The sequence below is a fragment of the Myxocyprinus asiaticus genome, chromosome 23 (genome assembly GCF_019703515.2).
Source record: "Myxocyprinus asiaticus isolate MX2 ecotype Aquarium Trade chromosome 23, UBuf_Myxa_2, whole genome shotgun sequence".
NCBI classification, from domain to species: domain Eukaryota; kingdom Metazoa; phylum Chordata; class Actinopteri; order Cypriniformes; family Catostomidae; genus Myxocyprinus; species Myxocyprinus asiaticus.
Window position 1 is genome coordinate 24,277,605 of NC_059366.1, and position 23,159 is coordinate 24,300,763.

At 38.1% G+C, this 23,159-nt stretch overlaps 1 protein-coding gene across 1 annotated transcript; it reads left to right on the plus strand.

The window, feature by feature from the left end:
* The first annotated feature begins 1,304 nt into the window (after positions 1 to 1,304).
* LOC127414132 (delta-type opioid receptor-like) lies at positions 1,305 to 20,456 on the plus strand. Its single transcript, XM_051651915.1, has 3 exons — positions 1,305 to 1,811; positions 17,198 to 17,559; positions 19,363 to 20,456. The coding sequence occupies exons 1-3, from the start codon at positions 1,555 to 1,557 to the stop codon at positions 19,893 to 19,895; spliced, it is 1,152 nt and encodes a 383-aa protein (XP_051507875.1). The 5' UTR covers positions 1,305 to 1,554; the 3' UTR covers positions 19,896 to 20,456.
* The last annotated feature ends 2,703 nt before the right edge of the window (positions 20,457 to 23,159 follow it).

Here is a 23,159-nt window from a genome sequence, read left to right on the forward strand (position 1 = left end):
TCGTTCATATAAAGTCAGAAAAAAACAACATATGGATCCAAAATCCTTCTTCATCTGTAGTCTGACGAAGACACCGGCTTTGACCTTTGCCTCAGACAGCTTAGGGAAGAAGTCTTGAAAGTACTTGAAGGCTGCCGACTCTGACAAATTGTTTCATAAGGCCCAATTTGATGTGCAGTGGTGGCATCAGCACCTTCCAGGGGTCCACCAGTGGCTCCCACTTGACGTTGTTCCTCCCCACAGAGAACTCGGTCTGCTGTGGCCAGTCCCACCTGTGGTAGTGTGCCTTGGTGTCCCTGCTGTCCCAAAGTCAAAGATAGCAGGGAAACTTGGTAAAACCGCCTTGGAGACCCATCCGGAATGCCACCATTTTGAAGTCTCCTATGAACTCCCAGCCGTACTCATCATACTTCAAGGCGTCCAGCAAGGTGTTGATACTGTTGTAATCCTCTTTGAGGTGCACCGAGTGAGCCACAGGAAGAGACGGGTACTTGTTACCATTATGGACCAGCACGGCTTTGAATATTACTTTAGTATAAATACATGTTAATTTGGATTCATATGTTGTTGTTGTTTTTCTGACTTAATGTGAATGAAAAGACACAAATTTGCCCATTTTCTCATTGGAAATAGGTAAATTTCAAAATATCACTGTCCTGGTCACAAAAGCAAAGTTTGTGGGGAATAATAGCCATTTTCTATACTTTTGAGGCATAAGCAATTAGGAAATAACACTTACTACCCAGGAAATAATAATAATAATAATAATTGTTACACAGTGTTATTTTCCTTTTCCCTGTTATCCTAAGAGAGTTTTGAACTAGGTGTTTGAAAAAAACATACAAGTCCACTGCTAGAGAAAACATGTAGCCTATTGTGTAAATGGACGTTTTACTCATTACCTTATGTTTCTATATAGCCTTTGTGACAACTTCCCTGAAGGACAACTGGGTTTGTCGTTGCAACTTATAACTTAATTAAAATTCTTATTAAGAACAGGTCAATCAACGTATTTAGCCAGTATGGTAATAGCAAATCATTGATAGCTATGTTTTCAGTAGATTTAGCTACTGTAGTGTAAAAGGCAGCATCTTTAGGAGACCGGGTCATCAAGGTTATTGTTTACATTTTAAAATAGCTTAAACACAGTTGGAGATGCAGAATAGTTATTATGAATTCATACAGCTTCACTGATGCAAAAGTCAGGAGTTCATTGGAAATCCGTCAGCGGCTGTTCAAAAGCCTCCAGTCATGTGCATATCGATGTGACGTCATTTTGTGGAATAAAATGCGAATACGCGCTATGAGCGACGCACAATTCAATTTCGCGAGGGTAATGTATGAAGGCGTGTGACAGATTTATCAAGCAGTTGTAAGCAAAATCGTTCCGTGTAGGGGCTGATAGCTGCACTTCCAACTGCAGACTGTTTTGACGCAACGGTTTGGACTCTGGAGCGTTTCGAAGTCGGACAGTATCGACACCGAAGCGCGTGACTGATAAACCGCACGCGCGAATAGAACTTGAGCTCGAATCTTCCCCTCATTGCATTTGCCATGGAAACCAGTGGCAACATTTCGGACTCTCTCTATCCGCTCTCTAATCCAGTGATGTCGAACAGCAGTGTGTTTTGTCGAAACTTCAGCAACAGCTCCAGCCTTATGAACATGAACAGCTCCACATGTGACAGGACGGCTGAGCAGGACAATAGCTCAACTCCAGTTATAGTCGCGATCATCATCACCGCGCTATACTCAATAGTGTGTGTGGTGGGACTGGTGGGCAACGTCCTCGTCATGTATGTTATAATAAGGTAAGTGATGACACGTAGGTAAATTGCTTTACATGTAGTCTGACCACTGCTTATGTAGCCTATCCTTAAAACATCTGAGTTGGTTCACTGCCTCTGAATAGAGCATCAAATAGTTGCTCTAATAAGGTTTATTGGTGTCCAGGAGAGAGAGACCTGTTGAAATGTGTAGAGAGAGGAGATGCTCATAGATGGTTTTCTGGCCATCTATTAACGGTGAAAAGGATCGTAAACAGCACGTGCACTGTAGAACTGCCTGTTCTGTCTTGCGTCGCTTTCATATAGATTAGCTAACATATGGTATACATTTTCTTTAAAGTCAGTAATGGAGTCACAGTAATGGTCTGAAACAAAGGATCACATGCTGTATTTCAAATATTTTTTCTTAAATAAAAAATGCGTAAATGTATTTTTTTTTTACCCATCGTTTGACTCGCATTATTACTAATTAATACGAAATATAAATATATTGAATGTAATAAATAATTTGCATTATTTTCTTGCCAGTATGTAAAACACGGTACATTAGAACAACATGTGTAAAAGAACATAACATTTTCATCCACATTAATTTCTCACTCCAAATGATAAATTAAGTACGCATACTTCTAGGAAGTAGCCTAGAAGTAGAAGAAATCAAATCTGTGCGGAAGCTTCAATGAATTATCAATATTGAAATACAGCAGAAAGTAAATGGCTCCTAACAACTTAGTCAGTACAGCGTGTTTGTATACATGCCCATGCTTCCTTTCCCCTTACATTTACATTTCACAGCTGTCAACTGCTAAGCTGATTCAGGAGTGGTTTTCTGTGACTGGCTCATCAAACCATACACAAGAAACACACCTGATCTGAACCTGTTGCTCAAACAGCATCTCAGTAATGGTACCAACACAGTAATTTCTCCTCTAACGGAATTGAATGAATTTTAATGAGTAAAGAGGGATGTGGGGCTGGGGGCTTTTTATTTGATTTGTTATGAATATTCACAAGAATTGTGTGGCACTGAATTTCAGATCATGCATATTAATACTGTGTGAAATTTTGAGATTATGTAAGATGCTGAATGCTGAGAACTTTTATATCCACCTTAAACAGAATAATATTGGCTCATCAGGAATGTCATTTGAATATGAAGATACTGTATGAGAGGTGTAGAAATACAGAAATTTAAATCCATTTTAAATGACATAATCAGGCCATTGCTTATATGTAACCCCGGCATAAGGTCACTTGATTTCCTTTGCTTTGTGAAGCCTCAGAGATTTCTGAGTGTTTATGAGCAACAAATCACAGTTTTAGAGGAAGCTGCTTACTGTGGGAAACACAAGTCAAACTTGCCCAGCAGATGCAATCTACTTCTGTGATTAATGTGCTGATTGCAGCTTGCAATTGGTTTATCGACCCTCATCATGTGGTTATAAAATCAACCTCAGGAGAAAATATACAATGTTGAGTGATAACATGAGTCAATTCAAAAAGACACTGCAATTCAGCGTATATTACGATGTTTCCTCTCACACAGTTATCTAAAAGCTCAGGGACAAGAATGGCAGTTAAATCACTTTGCTTTAGATTCCCAACTGATGTTTTGTTCACATGAGGGAAAGTGCTTGAAAGCAAAACCAAATGCAAAAGTAACAAAAATATAATTTTATTTTTATTCTCTGTATTTTTTGTATGCGTCTGTGGTTGCTAGTATGGAGGAATTGTGTGTGTATATATATATATATATATATATATATATATATATATATATATACATCTCTTTTTTTTTTCCATGTCAGACATATGGTGCGACCCAAATCGTACACTTTTGCTCTATTCTACTTAATTTTGTTGTATAAATAGTGCGAGTAGTATGTTTACACCTAAATGTCAGAAATGTACTACAAGCACAGGCATAGATTTAGGTAGAGATGATGGGTGATGTCCCTATCAACTTTCAGAAAATCAAAAATATCCCGACCAACATTTGGGCAAATTTACAACTTAGAAAATATTAAAATTGTATAATATGTTTTTATTTTCATTTTAATGACTATTAAAAATGGTACGGTGGGTAGCGCTCACATCAAGACAGTCCCCGGTTCGAGTCCCGGCTCACCCAGGGCCTTTCTGTGTGTAGTTTGCATGTTTTCCCTGTGTATGCATGGTTCACAGGTCAAGTGAACTGGAGACTCTAAATTGCCAGTAGGTGTGAGTGAGAGTGTGAATGTGTATGTCTGTGTGTATTAGCCCTGTGATCGCACTACCCGCAACGCTTCATAGGACAAACGTCTATAGAAAATGGATGAATAGATGACCATTAAAAATTCTCAGTATCACTATTCATATGTAAATTATTGTCCAACATCTTCTGAAGTGACACATATAAGCCATTGTCACTTGGCATCTGTTAATTTTCTCAGCACTATTCAGGATGCACCAATTACAGTCATTTGTGATTACTGTATAAGGGCTTTTTTAATCATTCTCTGAGGATTACATGGGCGGATTTCCATTTGTATCTTAGGTCTAATCCTTTAAACTAATAGATTTAAGCAAGCATACTTTGGGGTACAAATGTTTCCCATTTAAGACCAAGTCAAAAAAACATCTGAGTTTAAATGCAGCCCAATAGAAGATTTTGCGTTTACAGGTGGTAAGTGCCCTCTTGAGGAAGACTATGGAAGACACCTTTGAATTTGAGCAGCTGTACCAGGTAAGGGGGTGGATTAGGGGTGCATGATTTTAAAATGCTAGAATAACTGCACAGACTACTGATTGCCATCCCAAATTAAGAATTTAGTCGTGGCCAGTGTGACTGCATGATAAATAAATCTTTTTTTTGGAATACAAATTAACTTGCGAGATGATTTTAATGCATTCATCCATAAAGTTTATAAATATACAGGGAGCATAAATATTAGGCACACGTCTAGTGTGTGTGTGTTTCTGTAACGACATTGGTGTGTGTGAGAGTCGAGAAAGCAGCTCGTCAAAATGAGTTGGTCTATGTCAACACAAGGATGTTTGCATTTTTAACTAATATTTCATATTTTATGCACACAATGTATAACATACATTTAGCAATTACATGTTTTATTTTGCACACTATAGAAGACCATTAGGGTAGATAGGAAAAGCATGTTTTTTTCTATAAAATACAGGAAATACATTTGGAGGGGGGGGGCTGGGCAGCTCAGTGAGCAAAGACGCTGACTACCACCCCTGGAGTCAGGAGTTCGAATCCAGGGCATGCTGAGTGACTCCAGCCAGGTCTCCTAAGCAACCAAATTGGCCCGGTTGCTAGGGAGGGTAGAGTTATATGGGGTAACCACCTCGTGGTCGCTATAATGTGGTCCCCGTGGGGCGCGTGGTGAGTTGTGTGTGGATGCCGCGGAGAATAGCATGAAGCCTCCACATGTCTCTGTGGTAACGCGCTAAACAAGCCACATGATAAGATGTGCAGATTGACAGTCTCAGACGCAGAGGCAACTGAGAGTCGTCCTCCGCCACCCGGATTGAGGCGAATCACTACGCCACCACAAGGACTTAGAGCACATGGGGAATTGGGCATTCCAAACTGGGGAGAAAAGGGGAGGGGAAAAAAAGAGAAAAAAAGGACTAGGAAATACATTTATACCTTTGTGATCAAAATAGTGATAGTAAAAAAACAGGAAAATATTTAATATGGTGGAGAAGAAGAATAGAAAATGAGACTTGTTATATGAGGAAATATTGTACCTATAGACACTATACTTTCTTGCATTCTTAATATCAATATTTTGAACAATGTCCTCCTTGCAATATGTCGCTAGACTCATTACCAACTTTCAAACCAAACCTATGTTCTTGACTACAAGTACCTGGACAACATGATTACATGGGAAGTTGTCAAGTTATTTCAGAGAGTTCCGGTACCCTAGGAGTGGGATCGGCCACATTATGCTGACTCAAAGACAAGCGGCATCTTCTATCAGCAGTTTTTGCATCGGCTCCAGTGTGTTTACTTTCCCCTGTAGTGTAACCAGAAGCCCGTTGTGTCAGCAGTGTGGGAGACCTGGGTTCTTATACCGTTTTGAAACTAGGATGTAATCGCATTTGTACAATCAGAGACGAGCGTGATTCGGGGGTTGCATTTTATCCTCTAACATTGTATTCAGTTTGAGGTTTTGGTAGGGGGGAACAGTTTATAAAATATGCATTCCTCTTCACTGTATCACAGCCTGTACAGCTAAAAACAACTCACTTTACAACTCACTTTTGGTGCCCCTCCGTGGACATTTCACTCAGAAAATGGAGCTCACATGTGCCCATATGCCCAGCAACACTTTTCATTTTGGCCACTGGGGGCAGTTTTACGCATTTTGGTAAGCACAAACCGATTTTACCTAAAGATAAAAGTAAACCTACTGTTTCCGATTTCACTGTGAGACCAGTCTGACCAGGATGATGTACTTCTTTGACCGAAATAAGGGAGTGTGGAAATAGGGATGCCGTGATTACACAGTATTACTATTAACCACGATTAAAAATGTCACGGTTAATTTAACCTTAAGAATTTAGAATCCACGGTTAAAAAACTTGAAATGCTTTATTTACATATGGCAAAAATATCATATGTAATGTATAAATATGAAAGAGTTATTTATAAGATTCTTTAAAAAATGTAAGAAATTTAAGAAACAACAAACTAGTAAGTTTAATATTTTTAGCTATGGTGATTTTAAAGTGATGAATTAAAAGATGCAATTTTTTGTAATGGTTAAGCATGCTGACAGCGAGTGGTGCATTGCATGTAGTTACTATCAGCGAGTAAACTTTGAATAGTTACGCCTTAAATCGTCCTCATTATTTAAAGTATTGCTTCTTTACAAATTCACCACATTCAACAACAAATGTCAATTTTTGTCATTATCAGACTTTAAATTGTCTGCTGTAAGAAATGTTCCCATTATTATGCATGGTCCACAGGTTTATTTGTGAGGTGATGTGGAGAGTAATTTTATAGACTCTGTTGCCGATTCTTTTGGGGTGTCTGACAGACCTTAATAAACTGTTGCAGAAGAAAAAACCGTTGGATGCCTTGAACTACATGTTGCGCACCCACAATAATCTTACATTTACACACTTTTGAAGCACTCTGGTTACATTGAAGCACATCACTGAGCTCAGGATGCACATAAGCGGTGTCGTGCCCTAGATTAGAGTGTCTTTTATTATATACCTCCTATTTATTTTTTGTGTATTTATCAGTTTTCTTATTGTAGAGCTGCCCTTAGCATCCACATATCCCACAGAAATACGTCCACTAAGATGTTCAGTTGTGATATGATATGCATTTGTTGCATCAGTGCTGTTGCATAATAAGAAAATGTACAAATAATCGCAAAACCGGTTAACTGCGATTTCTTTTCAAATGGTAATCTAACCGTCAAAAAACGTGACATCCCTATGTGGAATGTTGGACACTAAATGCACTCAGTGGTCACGGCTTGCCCTATGTAGCGGAAGTGGCGGAGTTACTAGGTCACAAAGCTGGCCTGAAAAAACAGTTGTAAATAATGGAGAATGGGGCAACTAGCACCGTACAAATTTGAGATGAATGCTTTACCATCACCCCTCTCTGTATGAATGTTCATAATTTGAGATCTTAGTGTTGAACTGAGTTTGGATAAAGTACTAAAGCTAGCAGCAACACTTTGTGTATGTTCGAAGTGTCACTTCCGATGAATGTCCGAAAAACAGTGAATGCCTCTGTTTAGTAAAAAAAAACTTTCCATTTGTTAAAAGCCGCAGTGTGTAATATGTACATGTGTTATCTGTAATTGCACTGAAATTCTGAAGACAAAATATAGTATGCAATGTAAATGCAATTGCTGTTCAATGCTTTAAAAAAATGCAAGATAAAACAATCACATTTTATCTGTTGAATGTTTTACTTTACATCCACACAGCTTAACACTGTGTAAATTGGAGCTTACTGGATAAATGGTCAGAATCCTTTTTTAATGCCTGTGAAGCCCTCAGCCGCTGATAATTGCATTTGGATTCCTGTTGTTTAAACCTGTAAAAGATCCAATGTTTAGGCATTCTCGCAAGTGATAGAATCACGGTGGTGTGGATAATTAGTTTTAAGTGCTGAGAGAGGATAAATGCTGTAAATTCAAATATACGTCTTGTTGTCACAGCAAAGCTCATGTGGTTGTTTTCAAAATATCAGCTCCTGCAATAACTGCATCCACTACATGTGTCCGGCAGCAGGCAGTTTGATGGAAGCAAACCAGAAATAAATGGAAAACATTCATCATTGGTATTTCTCTAGGCTCAAGGACACTTGAATTAAAGTACAACTTTGTACATGTCAGTGTATTTTGGATTGAGGTTCCTCATGCGTTGGGCTCTAAAACATCATAAAAACAGGCTAGTTGTGTTTTTACTACTGTTCCATAGAAAAGTACAAAAAAGAGGAGCCAAAAATCAATACAGTACACAATTTTTCTCATTTGTTTTATTAATCAAAAGCTTGTTGATAGTCCTTCCTTTATCTTGGCAAATTTTCCCCTCAATTAGTGCCAAATGAACCTGAACATTTAATTATGAAGATAAATGTAAAACTTATCAACAGAGACAACTAGGAGAGGGGTTATTCATACTATGATATGACTTGAGAACAGTCTCCAAACCTCTGGTTTCTGACAGCTATACTCCATCCACTGCTGAATTTTACACTCTTTTCGCTTTACAGTGTTTTGAACTCTGCTTCTGAATGTTCAGGGAGATGTACCCATTACGCATACTGAGCTAACAAAAGGGACGATAGCCACAAATGTTTATTGATCCTTGTGCGAGCTTAATGGTTCTTATGATCCATTATAAAATATGTGTAAATAGGGCCTCTTGCAGGAAGGAAGTCATTTCAAGAGGTTTTATGCCCCCAAGTAATGTTTTTTCCTATAATATGATAATTTTCAGAGACAAACAATGTAAAACAGAAAAAAGTCTGTATTTTTCTTTGCTTTTTTGCTTGGACACAAACAATTATTGAACTGAAAATACTGAGGGCCTTGTTTTTTTATCTTGGAATAAATATAATAAAAAAAAAATGTTTTAAGAAAATTATGTTTAAAATAAGCAGGGGACAAAGTGTAAACATTTATGTAAAATTTTTGCAAGTGTTTGTTAGAGTGAAATTTTGTAATATAGAAAAAAAGGATCTGAAGAAAAATAGTAACCTAGATTAAAGGAGCCTGGGTAGCTCAGCGAGTACTGACGCTGGCTACCACCCCTGGTGTCGCGAATGCAAATCCAGGGTTTGCTGAGTGACTCAAGCCAGGTCTCTTAAGCAACCAAATTGGCCTAGTTGCTAGGGAGGGTAGAGTCACATGGTGTAAACCTCCTCAAGGTCGTGATTAATGGTTCTCGCTCTCAGTAGTAAGTTGTGCACGAATCTTATCATGTGGCTCGTTGTGCATGACACCGCAGAGTCTCTGCATGTGGAGGCTCATGCTACTCTCCGTGGTGTCTCACGCACAATGAGCCACATCATAAGATGCATGGATTGACGTTCTCAGAAGTGGAGGCAACTGAGACTTGTCCTCTACCACCTGGATTGAGGTGAGTAACCGCACCACCATGAGGACCTACTAAGTAGTGGGAATTGGGCATTCCAAATTGGGAGAAAAGGGGATACAAAAAAAAAAAAAATGTTATCTAAACTGAACATCTTATGGCTGGCTCGTATTTGTTATTATGAGTGTCATTGCTTAATAATCTACACAGTGCAAACAAAAGCTTTTTCTAAGATGTAACATGACATGATGCTGTGGAATGGACATCTAGGGGAGGATATAAAGCTCTGTCAACCAATGCTTGGTGATGGGCTGGAGCAGCTGCTGTGCTGTGAGAGTGAACTAAATGAGAATGTTTGAAAGGATGCGAGAGACAGCCAAGCTCCTCTGCAGAATCATTAAAAAATCGTACAGTCCCTTCCCAGGATGATACGGTGAAATGAATACTAAAAGTATGATTAGTGCAACATAATTTTATTATTGTACATTCTCTTCTTTTATTTATTTTATATACAGTTGCAATCAAAATTATTCAACCCCCCTTTAATACATTCTGGTGATGTGAATTAAAACACATCAACTAAAACCTCAGTAAACAGTCAAAGTAAGTTTTTAATACACATTTGATTGATTTTGAGAACAAAGATTTCAGTTTACCCAAATTTTAAAATAAAAAAATAACTAATTCTCTCCACAAATGTTATGTCAAAAATATTCAACCCCCAAAGTCAATTATTTGTGGAGCATCCTTTATCCTTAATAACAGCAAATAAATGTTTCAGGTAAGTGTTCTCAGGCTTTGGACACCTCTCTATTAGAATTTGTACACATTTCTCATGAGCAAAAGCTTCCAGCTCTTTGACATTTTTTGGTTTCTGTGCTGCCACTGCTTCCTTGAAATCCCAACAAAGGTTTGCAATGGGATTTTAATGATGAACTGAAAGGGCCATTTAAGGACATTCCACGACCTATCCCTGAACCAGATTTTGGACAACTTGGATGTATCCTTGGTGTTATTGTCTTGCTGGAAAGTCCAGTGATCACCGAGCTTCAATTTACACACTGAAGGCATCACATTTTTCATGCCAAAATGGCCTGATACTTGAAAGAATCCATGATGTCAGTCACATAGTCAGGATAGCCGTTTCCTGCAGCCGCAAAACACCCCCATAACAGGACTGTTCACCTCCATGCTTGACTGTGGGGATGGTGTCATTCTTGTCATCACCTTGTCATCTTACTCCAGACGTACTGCTGACCAATGGGTCTAAAACTCTTTTTCAGTTTAGTGTCATACATCTATAAAACCTTCTTCCAGGACTCCACAGTTCTTTCCTAATTACTTCTTGAATATTCAAGTCAACATTTCCCTTGGTGAAGTTTTGCTTTCTTCCACACCCCAAGAAGGTTGCTGTTGTACCATATTTAAAAAATGTATGAATGGTGCTGCCAACTTTGTCTATTGGAAATTGAAGTGCCTTGGAAATGAACTTTTAGCCATGACCTTTCTTGTGTAATGAAATTATCTCCTCTATTGGCTTTTGAGACAGCTTATTTTTAATTGCATTTTTTTGCATAGAAATAAATTTTTGCTTACAATGCTAAACTTAAATTGTAAAACTTAAATAAGGGCCATTGCAGATTGATGACTTAATTTTGTTTTAAAACAATTGCTTGTGTAGCCTTACATATTTAAGAAACAGCTACATGCAATAGGGGTTGAATAATTATTTTTAAAAACCCTGCTATTTACAAATATTAGGTTATATATTCATATATGTTTACATATAGATGTAAAGTTTAAAAATTCTGGGTCATCAGAAAAGCTTACCTTTGTAAATCCTTACTGTCTTGGGGGGGTTGAAAATTTCGATTGCAACTGTATGATGTCTTTATCTTTTACATTTTAATTGCAATATCTTGCAACCTAAAGAGTGACTGCAGGTTAACAGAAGCAATACAAATTTAGTAAAATGAAAATATTAAGCAATTGCACAATTAAACATTAGCACATTTAGTAAAGGAATGTAAATCTGCCCAGAATAAGAAGGAAAAATTAAAATTATGGTATAATTTACTCACCCTTATGTGGTTCCAAACATGTATGACTTTCTTCTTTCTGTGGAACACAAAGAGTGAAACTTTGAAAAATGTACCAGTCACTCTTTTCCATGCAATTTCAATGAATGTGGACAGGAGCTTTCAAACATTAAAAAAAGGATGCAAAAACCCATATATAAGTATAATAAATGTGTTCCTTATGACTACATTCCAAGTATTCTGAAGTAATACAATAGCTTTTTGTGAGGAACCCAAAGCTGAAGGCGTTCAGACGGAGGACAGCGGTTCCACTGAAACTTTTTCAGAGGCTCCTGGGGCATATGGCATCCTCAGCGGCGGCCACACCGCTCGGGTTGATGCTTATGAGACCACTTCAGCACTGGCTTCAGACTCGAGTCCCGAGATGGGCATGGTGCCGCGGGACACATCGCGTGGCCATCACGCCGATCTGTCGCCGCCTCTTCAGTCCTTGGACCGACCTTGCATTTCTACGGGCAGGGGTTCCCCTAGAGCAGGTCTCCAGGCGCGTCGTGGTTACAACAGACGCCTCCAAGATGGGCTGGGGCGCCGTATGCAATGGGCACACAGCCGCCGGCCCCTGGACTGGCCCGTGGCTGCATTGGCACATCAACTGCCGAGAGTTGTTGGCAGTACTGCACGTATGTCCGGGGGAGTGGCATGCAAATTCCACTCGCCAATTCCCATTGGCTTTTTTTCAACAAAGCAGAGGTGTTTGGGGCTCCCAAGAGTGACCCCTAGTGTCACTAAATCGACACAATGTCTCGTTCCCTCCATCAGGGAACGGAGGTTACGAAAGTAACCATGACGTTTTCTGCCTTTGGTTAAGACTGTTCAAAGCCAAAACGGACTTCTGGGGACATATCAAACTCATTGTGTGACAGAGCTACAGACTGACTTGCATGATTTGTCAGCACCCCTAATTCTTTCACGGGTCTGACAGATAACAAAACTCCACCTGACAGCCACCTAATTGGCATGTAAACATACAGACAAGCTGGCCTGTTGGTGCTACTGTAGACTGCAGGTGCTGGACTGCTGGACTCCAGCCTAACAACTGTGCCTATAGACTGTGTCAGATATTCAAAAATTTAAATGTTGCCTTTCATTAGTTTTAAATCAGCAAAGGCAACTCATGCATGACTCACCCAGATTAGTTTGTCTTGGTCCATTTTGGTTGCATTATCATCTTTTCCTCTGCCAGTCTGAGGGCTTTCAAATCTAAGCAGCACATAATGACAAAAAGGGAAAAGGCTTTTGATTTATTCATCTGTTTCTATCCCTTTTCTTCTTTCCTTGCATTTATAATTGAAAACAAGTTTACTGTTATGTTCATTTGAGAAGCTTGTCATTTGGATTGACAGCTTGTCTTTGAAGGCTGATAATAGGATATTCAAAGAGTATTTTTTTATTTTTTATTATTAAACATGCTATTAACCAAAGAGACATTAGTTACGACCAACATGTTATTTTTAAGCTTTGATTCTGAGTCATCATATATTTTTGTGATGCACACCCCCCAGTTTATGAAAATTATAAGCCATTCAAATACACACTGAAAGTATTTACTGCAGTGCCTAATTTACAAACACCATTAAGTTATTATTCTTTGTTTGTTTGTTTTTTAGCAAGTATTTGGAATTTTAAGAACATTGCAATATGTCCACATCAGTGAGCAGATTGCACACAAGTAGATGGTACAAGAAATCTGCACATGTTCTGGTGTTCCCTAGCAACAAGGAAGTCCTTGGTTTTATGATCACAACAAAATCTGATTTGCCTGGTTGCTACACTCTTCCTTTATCTCTTCCAAAAGTCATTTGTAAATGTATTGTCTTTGAAACCATTATTAAATGAAAGCAAGCAATGGGTCTGCCTCTTGTTTTTAATCAATTATGTTTTTTCTCCATACAATTTTAACAGTAATAATGGAACCAAAAGACATTTGTTGACAGTTTGTTAATTTGCAATTTATGGAATAAATAACAGGAATGCAACTGTAACAGAAGGAAATTGTTATTGTGCCACAAATATTCTTACCTTCAAGGCCTGAAGGTGCAAGTGCAAAATCCCCGTTTGTTCTGTTTCTGTCACCTGTCATGTTTTATGAGCATTAGCTGTCTCCACATGCCAGAGGTACAGAAATAATTATTATTCTCAGACATTTTAAATCAGTTCTGCTTGACTCAACATCTTAAACCAATTGGACATGGATAAAGAGCTCCTTCAACATTCCAGTGTTTTAATCTTTGAATTGTTGCTTTCAAGAATTCTAGAGAGTGTTTTATCTGTATAAGGCAAGTGTCCATATTCATCTCAAAGTTGACAGATGTGGATGTCCCTTCTGAACTTGTTTTACCTTATGGACTGGGCTCCGTGCTGTCCTGATGTCACACCTAATTCTTTCCATAAGTAACACTGCACAATGCATTTATTCTCTTGGTGCAAAGTTAAATTTTGAAAGATCTTGCAGAAGGTGGCTGAAAAGTACTGCTGAACCTGCTGAAAAGTACTGCTTAGACAAGCATGAGTTTTCATGGTGGTCACTTTGTTTTGTGCTGGTTTAGAGCTTGTCTAGCTCAGTGGTTCTTCAGGACCCAGATTTTACATTGAGCATCAAGTGGCAACCCAATACAGAACCAAAATTGTATATATTACGAACACTAAAGTAAACAAAAATGCTTTAAAACCAAAAACCAAAACCGTTGGCTCTCTGCAGCCAATAATTTACTACACAAAACACAGTGTGGTCAGCACAGTGTTTATTCTTGCTGTAATGTAGTTTGCGTCATTTTTTTTTCTTTCATGATTTTCGAGGATAAATGCATGTTACGCAACTTGTCCATGTTGGTGTCTGCCTAATTTGGCTAGCTTCTACAAAGTAATACAGTAATTTCTACCAAGATAACAGTAGAGTTTGGCGGGACATACAGCCTTTGATGTCAACAACAAAATATATGAGAAGAGTTTCTCCTCATTTTAAAATAAGCCCATTTATTTGCTATCATACCTATGTATGATTATATGGTCAGTTGAATTGTATTAATTACATTAGCATTGTTTTTTCCTGCTGTCCACAACATCAGAATCCCTGCTGTCCTGTGCTCCAGTTTAGACCCACAGCTCTGTTGATGGACCAGCTATGGTGATCTTTTGAGCTGGGAAGAAGGTTGGAGATGAATACATTTTTAATGTGCTTCTAGTAAGAGGTGTTCACAACCAAGGGCAGCTCCTCCACTCAGTGATTGCACTAAAGTCTGCCTTTTCACCTCAGAAGTCTTTAATGTGTAGTACAGACCAGCAATGCATCCTTGAGATGCCCTCATAATTAGTCAGTGCCCTTTGGGGAATATAAGGGCTGTGATCATTTGTCTGGCACAAAGAGCCTTTGGATGACTGATATCATTTGTAATGACTGCCAGTCTAAACTCTTGTCTCGTATTTTCCAGTTAGTGATGAATGAATTCATACCTCTCCATAGTGAAACAGTTTGTGTGGTAATATGAGGATTTTTGCTAATGTTTTACAGTTTGATAGCATTAATTTTTATGAATGGATTTTTCATTTCTAAAGAATGTCATGATGTATAATTGCCTGTTAACTTCATCTACTTTGGAATATTATATTATATATGGAAAATTTCTCTTGTTTGTTTTTAACGTTTTACAATTAAAATATGTAAAATAGGTGAAAGTGCGATGGATGAGAGGTTTTTTTCATCTTCTTTATCCTTGCAATTACAAATCCTTCTCCCAACAATGTGTTATTCCCTTGCAATCCCAGCATTAAATCAAGTGCAAGATGTCAAGCCAATATCAATAACAGCCACGTAGATGGGATTGGAGGCTTAGCCAGTCCATATTCCAGATGTAGTTCTCTGACCTTCATGTATTCTGTGACTTCTGCTTACATGTTTCTTGGTGTGTCATGCTTTCCTGCATTTTCTCTTTGACAATGAGCTAAGCTTAGGGCCTACTGCCACATTTATCAAATGTAGACTTGCCGATGTGGTTTTGCAAAAACCACGCTCTAGCAATATATTTCTTTCTGTCCAGTGTAAATATCTGGACTGACTTAGCTATGTTCTGATTTATGTGTATTTCTTTTAAAGTCAAACATTGGAACTTCGACAAACCATGGACCTTGTAATGGCTGGTAGTTTATATAGTGTTGTATGTTTATATAGTGATATATAGGTCATCATTTGTCATGTCCACCACTATTGCAATAAATCAGAAATGTGTATTTTCATGGTCCAAATTTGCTCATGTTTTTTTATCTTTTGTTTATACCGTATATTGTAACGAATTATGGTATTTCTTTTATCTGGATGTTGTGTTTACCACAGAAGAATAGCATTCATATCAAAGAGTATCTAGTACCAAAAGAAAAGTCTTTTGCATTCCTAAGAAAGTACCAGTATACCTGAATATGCGTTTGTCCAGTACAGAGTTTAAGCAATTAAACAGTTAGATCTGCAATTTCTTGAAATTAAATGGTCTGATTTGATATACCGTCTGCAATAATTCTTTGAAAATTCCTCATTAAGGAAGAGACAGAGTCCTAAAGATGGACAGTAGAGGTGGCATTTCAGTGTTTCATGGAAATGAAGCATGTCTCAATGAATTATGTATTATTCACATGCATATTTTAGCTTATTTAGCTAGATGCAGGAAACACTTTGTACTTCCACTTTTTATACTCCTAGACTAAATGGCTGTTTAAATCGATATCTCATTTTTTTCATGATTGACAGAATATTCCTTGAGAGAATATGCTCTATTTTTCATAGGTTTTTCTGTTGGACAACAGCTTGAAATTATTTCCATTCATTTATCCATTCATTTATCCATCCATTCATCCATCCATTCATCCAGATCCACATTCTGAGTATTTGCAAATTAAGAGTGGGGGTCTTGTAGTGTACACTTTCTGTATTTTCCACAATAAAACATCCAAACTGTTGCAGGATCATAGAATGTATTATTCTTTTAATTCAGGTTTAAACTTCATCTGATCCAAACATCTCTTTATATATGGTATTCAAACCTTCCCAGTTGTAATTTCCAATTTGTCTGCCCACGTACATGCTCTTTGAGAGACCTTTCCTGCATGGTCGTTATTATTAGATCCTACTGTATTAGAATTTATGCAGGTATTACTGCACATTTGTCATCGATAAACCAAGCCTACACCACCGTGAGTCTTTACTTCTCTTACAATTACACATTCCTATTTTTATTCGACAGTTATTAAACATAGCTCCAAAGCTTGCAAATACGAGATGGGGTTGATTATATATTACTCAATATGGCAATGATGGGCTGTGTGGAGGACAACATTTGCATAATGATGTACATAATGGTGGTTATTTGGCCTCTGATATTAACACTTCAATCAAGGTCACTGTTGTATTGATATTTTACCATAATTTGCATTTGCTTACTTCCCTAATGGCTTGAAGAACCATGTGTATTGTAAATTAAATATATTTCAGTAATATGGAAAAAGGTATAATCTAAATAGGATTGAAATTGCTAGTATGATGAGTGTCCTTTTAGTGTTAATTTTTAGTAGCCTACTTTTTTTTCTTTTAGTTTTTTTTTTTAGTTTTTTTTTTTTCAGTTTTTTTGCTTTAGTAATCTTCACTTATCCATTGCTCACCTTGATCTAACTGATTTTTATTTCATGTTCAGAATTTCGCTTCTTAACACAGTTATCGTAATGATTTCAATCTGTTTTTAACCATTGCAGATACACCAAAATGAAAACTGCAACCAACATCTACATCTTCAACCTTGCTTTAGCAGATGCCCTGGCGACAAGCACGCTGCCATTCCAGAGTGTCAACTACCTGATGGGTACATGGCCTTTTGGAGATGTGCTGTGCAAGATTGTCATGTCCATTGATTACTACAACATGTTTACCAGTATCTTCACCCTCACCACTATGAGCATTGACCGCTACATAGCTGTGTGCCACCCGGTTAAAGCCTTGGACTTCAGAACACCCCGTAATGCCAAGATTGTCAACGTGTGTAACTGGATCCTTTCGTCTGCCATCGGGCTCCCTGTCATGGTCATGGCCTCCACCACTATTGAGTACCGCGACAGTTGTATGTTTACACCATATTCTCCTATGTACAGTAAATGTGAAATTCAGATATTAGTGCAGTTATTTATGGCTTTAATTTTCTTTAAGCTAATATTTTTTTTTTTAAATCAAATAAATCACTGTCACTACTAGAAACATACAGTATTTACTATTACTATTGCTGCACCTTTTCTTGATTATTGCAGACCCAAAATTACTGAATTTGCTCCTCAAAAATTGCAATGCCATTTGCGAACTTTTTTTGTGTTTTTTTTATATAAAGAATTTTGTGACAATGATGGCATAAGTGCAATTAACTGTAAATATTTTAGTGAATAATAACTGAATATGCAGCTAGCAAGCAAAATAATTAATACACACAAAAATACCATACACTTAAGAGGTGAAACCTGTGATATTGCTAAAAGGAGTTCAGTGGAAGACCCTTAAAGGGTTAGTTCACTCAAAAATGAAAATTCTCTCATCATTTACTCACCCTCATGATATCCCAGGTGTGTATGACTTTCTTTCTTCCGCAGAACACATTTGAAGGAAAAATAGAAAAATATCTTAGCTCAGTGCATCCTTAAAATGCAAGTGGATGGTGATCAGACCTTTGAAGCTCCAAAAACATCATCCAAATGACTCCAGTGGTTAAATTAATGTCTTACAAAGAGAAACAATTGCTTTTGGTGTGAAAAAGATCAATATTTACAACTATAATGCATCGCTTCCGGTTAGCAACGGAATGCACGTGTGACGTAATCGCGCTGGCATGTTCACGCAAGAACTGATGCAAGAGCAGCGCTGTTTACAACTAAGTTGGAGGAACGCTGTACAGAAGCATTTTTTTGGTTTTGGTTTAGATCTGTATTTGTATCTGTATGCTTTTCACAATGGTCCGTTTGTGTGCTTATCCTGGATGTCTCAACCGAGAGAAGAATGCGAGATTCCATACGTAAATTGCCAACGCGAATTCGTCACGAGAGACCGCGTGAACTCAGCATTCTCCCGATTACATCACACGCATATAACGCTGCTGACCAATTTATTTAAAAAATTACTTATATATTGATATTTATAGCACCAAAAGTGATCGTTTCTCTTTATAAGACATTCCTTTAACCGCTGGAGTCGTTTGGGTGATGTTTATGCTGACTGCCTGTTCTTTTTGGAGCTTCAAAGGTCTGATCACCATCCACATGCATTTCAAGGACCTACTGAGCTAACATATTTTTCTGTTTTTCTTCAAATGTGTTACTGAGGTAAGTAGTATTTAGCTGGTCCTGTGATTGCCACATGGCAGCCCTCATGAAGCAGCCCAGCTCAATGTAGATAAATCAGCTTTTATTAGGCTATATTACTGGAGTCTCTGGAATGTGAGTTCACATGATTTTAAACATATTTTTAAAAGTACTATTCATTTGTTTAATATTTTTTAATGAGCACACATTTAAATTTGTTCTACAACATATTTCTCAAGACTGTAAACTTTTATTACTGTGGAGACAGAAATTGTAAACACAAGATAAGTGCTGAGGCAGAAAATTGTTATTGAGCGAGTTTAGATTGGTGTCGCTTTCAGTCATTTGGAAGGAAAATCAAAAGGATGTCTAATAGCCGTAAAAAAAGAAAGGCTTGGGTCTCTGTTGTACCATAAACAATGCCTTAAATGTAATAATTACAAGTGGTAATTATGTGACTGTAATTTTTTGCAAATACTTAAGGCTAAATTTATTTTCACACATCTCACCATGTATTATTTTACTGTGGTGTGTTTCTGTGTGCGTGTGTGATACATATATATATATTCTTACTTTCACAGCATTTGGCATCACCGACTGCACATTGCTCTTTCCCCATCCTTCCTGGTACTGGGAGAACCTCCTGAAGATCTGTGTCTTCATTTTTGCCTTCATCATGCCTGTGCTCATTATCACAGTCTGTTACGGCTTGATGATTCTTCGCCTAAAAAGCGTACGCATGCTGTCTGGCTCCAAGGAAAAGGATCGCAACCTGCGGCGCATCACCCGAATGGTACTGGTGGTGGTGGCGATTTTCATCGTCTGCTGGACTCCAATCCACATCTTTGTTATTATCAAGGCGCTTGTGACCATCCCCAACTCGCTCCTCCAGACCGTCACCTGGCATTTCTGCATTGCTCTCGGTTACACCAACAGCTGCCTCAACCCAGTCCTCTATGCCTTTCTGGATGAGAACTTCAAGCGCTGTTTCCGGGAGTTCTGTGTTTCCAGTCCCTCTGTGCTGGACCTGCAGAACTCCACACGCACCAGGAACCCCCAGCGTGAGGGCCAGTCTAGTGGCCACACAGTAGATAGGACCAATCAGCAGGTATGACTAGTCCTGGAGATGTCATCGCTGGAGTCGTGCTGCCAGCCCAGTGTTGACATGAGCTCAGAGGTCACGCAGGTCACCACAGGTGTCTGACATCTTGTCGGGGACAAGACGTTTATTCAAAATGTTCAGTTTTCACTGCATTTTTCTTTCTTTTAAAACATATTTAGATTTGAACTTGCTTTTCTGACCAACACAGTAATTTGGTTAAGCTGTCTTATTCAATTGTGTTTCTTGGGAGCAATTCAAATGAATCATGAAATGACTGTTGGACATGACACACTGTTTCTCTAATTTACTGTGGACTTCATATAACAGCGAAGACAAAAAGAACTGTCTCTTACAACAATGGATCATTTTCAAGTTTAAGTGGTGACAAATGTATTGTGCTTGTACGCTGATGCAAAATTCTTGTTCTAATGTAAACGTCCAATGTAATTGTCTAATAGCCACTCACATGAAGACATTTTGTCTGAAAAAAAAAAAACTTTTATGCTCTAAAATACCTTCAAGATCTTTGTGTTTATATATATATATACAGGTGCATCTCAATAAATTAGAATGTCGTGGAAAATTTCATTTATTTCAGTAATTCAACTCAAATTGTGAAACTCGTGTATTAAATAAATTCAATGCACACAGACTGAAGTAGTTTAAGTCTTTGGTTCTTTTAATTGTGATGATTTTGGCTCACATTTAACAAAAACCCACCAATTCACTGTCTCAAAAAATTAGAATACATCATAAGACCAATAAAAAAAACATTTTTAGTGAATTGTTGGCCTTCTGGAAAGTATGTTCATTTACTGTATATGTATTCAATACTTGGTAGGGGCTCCTTTTACTTTAATTACTGCCTCAATTCGGCGTGGCGTGGAGGTGATCAGTTTGTGGCACTGCCGAGGTGGTATGGAAGCCCAGGTTTCTTTGACAGTGGCCTTCAGCTCATCTGCATTTTTTGGTCTCGTTTCTCATTTTCCTCTTGACAATACCCCATAGATTCTCTATGGGGTTCAGGTCTGGTGAGTTTGCTGGCCAGTCAAGCACACCAACACCATGGTCATTTAACCAACTTTTGGTGCTTTTGGCAGTGTGGGCAGGTGCCAAATCCTGCTGGAAAATGAAATCAGCATCTTTAAAAAGCTGGTCAGCAGAAGGAAGCATGAAGTGCTCCAAAATTTCTTGGTAAACGGGTGCAGTGACTTTGGTTTTCAAAAAACACAATGGACCAACACCAGCAGATGACATTGCACCCCAAATCATCACAGACTGTGGAAACTTAACACTGGACTTCAAGCAACTTGGGCTATGAGCTTCTCCACCCTTCCTCCAGACTCTAGGACCTTGGTTTCCAAATGAAATACAAAACTTGCTCTCATCTGAAAAGAGGACTTTGGACCACTGGGCAACAGTCCAGTTCTTCTTCTCCTTAGCCCAGGTAAGACGCCTCTGACGTTGTCTGTGGTTCAGGAGTGGCTTAACAAGAGGAATACGACAACTGTAGCCAAATTCCTTGACACGTCTGTGTGTGGTGGCTCTTGATGCCTTGACCCCAGCCTCAGTCCATTCCTTGTGAAGTTCACCCAAATTCTTGAATCGATTTTGCTTGACAATTCTCATAAGGCTGCGGTTCTCTCGGTTGGTTGTGCATCTTTTTCTTCCACACTTTTTCCTTCCACTCAACTTTCTGTTAACGTGCTTGGATACAGCACTCTGTGAACAGCCAGCTTCTTTGGCAATTAATGTTTGTGGCTTACCCTCCTTGTGAAGGGTGTCAATTATTGTCTTCTGGACAAACTGTCAGATCAGCAGTCTTCCCCATGATTGTGTAGCCTAGTGAACCAAACTGAGAGACCATTTTGAAGGCTCAGGAAACCTTTGCAGGTGTTTTGAGTTGATTAGCTGATTGGCATGTCACCATATTCTAATTTTTTGAGATAGTGAATTGGTGGGTTTTTGTTAAATGTGAGCCAAAATCATCACAATTAAAAGAACCAAAGACTTAAACTACTTCAGTCTGTGTGCATTGAATTTATTTAATACACGAGTTTCACAATTTGAGTTGAATTACTGAAATAAATGAACTTTTCCATGACATTCTAATTTATTGAGATGCACTTGTGTGTATATATATATATATATATATATATATATAAGATATTATATATAGTATATATATGCAGCATCATAAATAAATTATTCACTGTAGAATCCGTTTTTAGAAAGATGGCACAGAATAATTACTGTAGATATGAGTTGTAATTTTATGTTACACTACTATTATATGATATTACACAAGTGCAAGTGTTGTGTCAGTAATTATTTGCTGTGACTCTGAAAAATATTCCATCGAATAGACTGAATTTTTTGAAGTTGAGCTAGTTTGTACAGTATGTCTTAAAGTGATAGTTCACCCAAAAATGAAAATTCTGTCAAGATGTTCCAGACCCCAATGACTTTCTTTCAGGCAAAATGACAGTCTCTGTCTCCGTTCACTTTAATTGCATTTTTTTTTCATTCATTTGAAATGAATGGTGACTGAGACTGTCATTCTGCCTACTCAGAGCTCTGGTAATATCCTTTGTTCTGATTATCAGTCGCATTGACACTAGATTTCTAATATGCCATTTAACATCTGACATTTCTTTGAGAGACATTGGTTCCCTTACGACTCAGTACACTTGACATTGAGTGCTAACACATATGGGTAGTTATTCTTCCACATGACCTAATTGAAACCTCTCTACAATAATGACAATATTCTAATATTGGCTATGGTGTTTGAGCCCCGCCCTTTTAGGCACGAAGCTGTCCACTATAAAAGCAGGTGCACAAACACCATTCCTCAGAATTTTCTTCCTACAAGACAGTGATTCATCTCTCGTCAAGAAGCCCTCTACTGCTTCGCCATCGACTACATGAGTCAGTGGGCAGAATCTTCACGGCAACGAGAAGACTCTCCACTTCCCTGCAGTGTTCTGATGAACATCACTCCGCCTCGCCGCTTGATGCTTTGCTGGTGAACGGGCCGCTTCAGAATCAGAATCAGAATCAGCTTTATTGCCATGTATGCTTACATATACAAGGAATTTGTCTTGGTGACAGGAGCTTCCAGTGTACAACAATACAAAAACAGCAGCAAGACAGAGATAATAATAAAAAAAAAAATTATACACAAACGTACATAGACACACACATACATACATACACATATACACATACTGTATGTAGTGCAAATCTAATACAAATCTGTTATGTTATGTACAG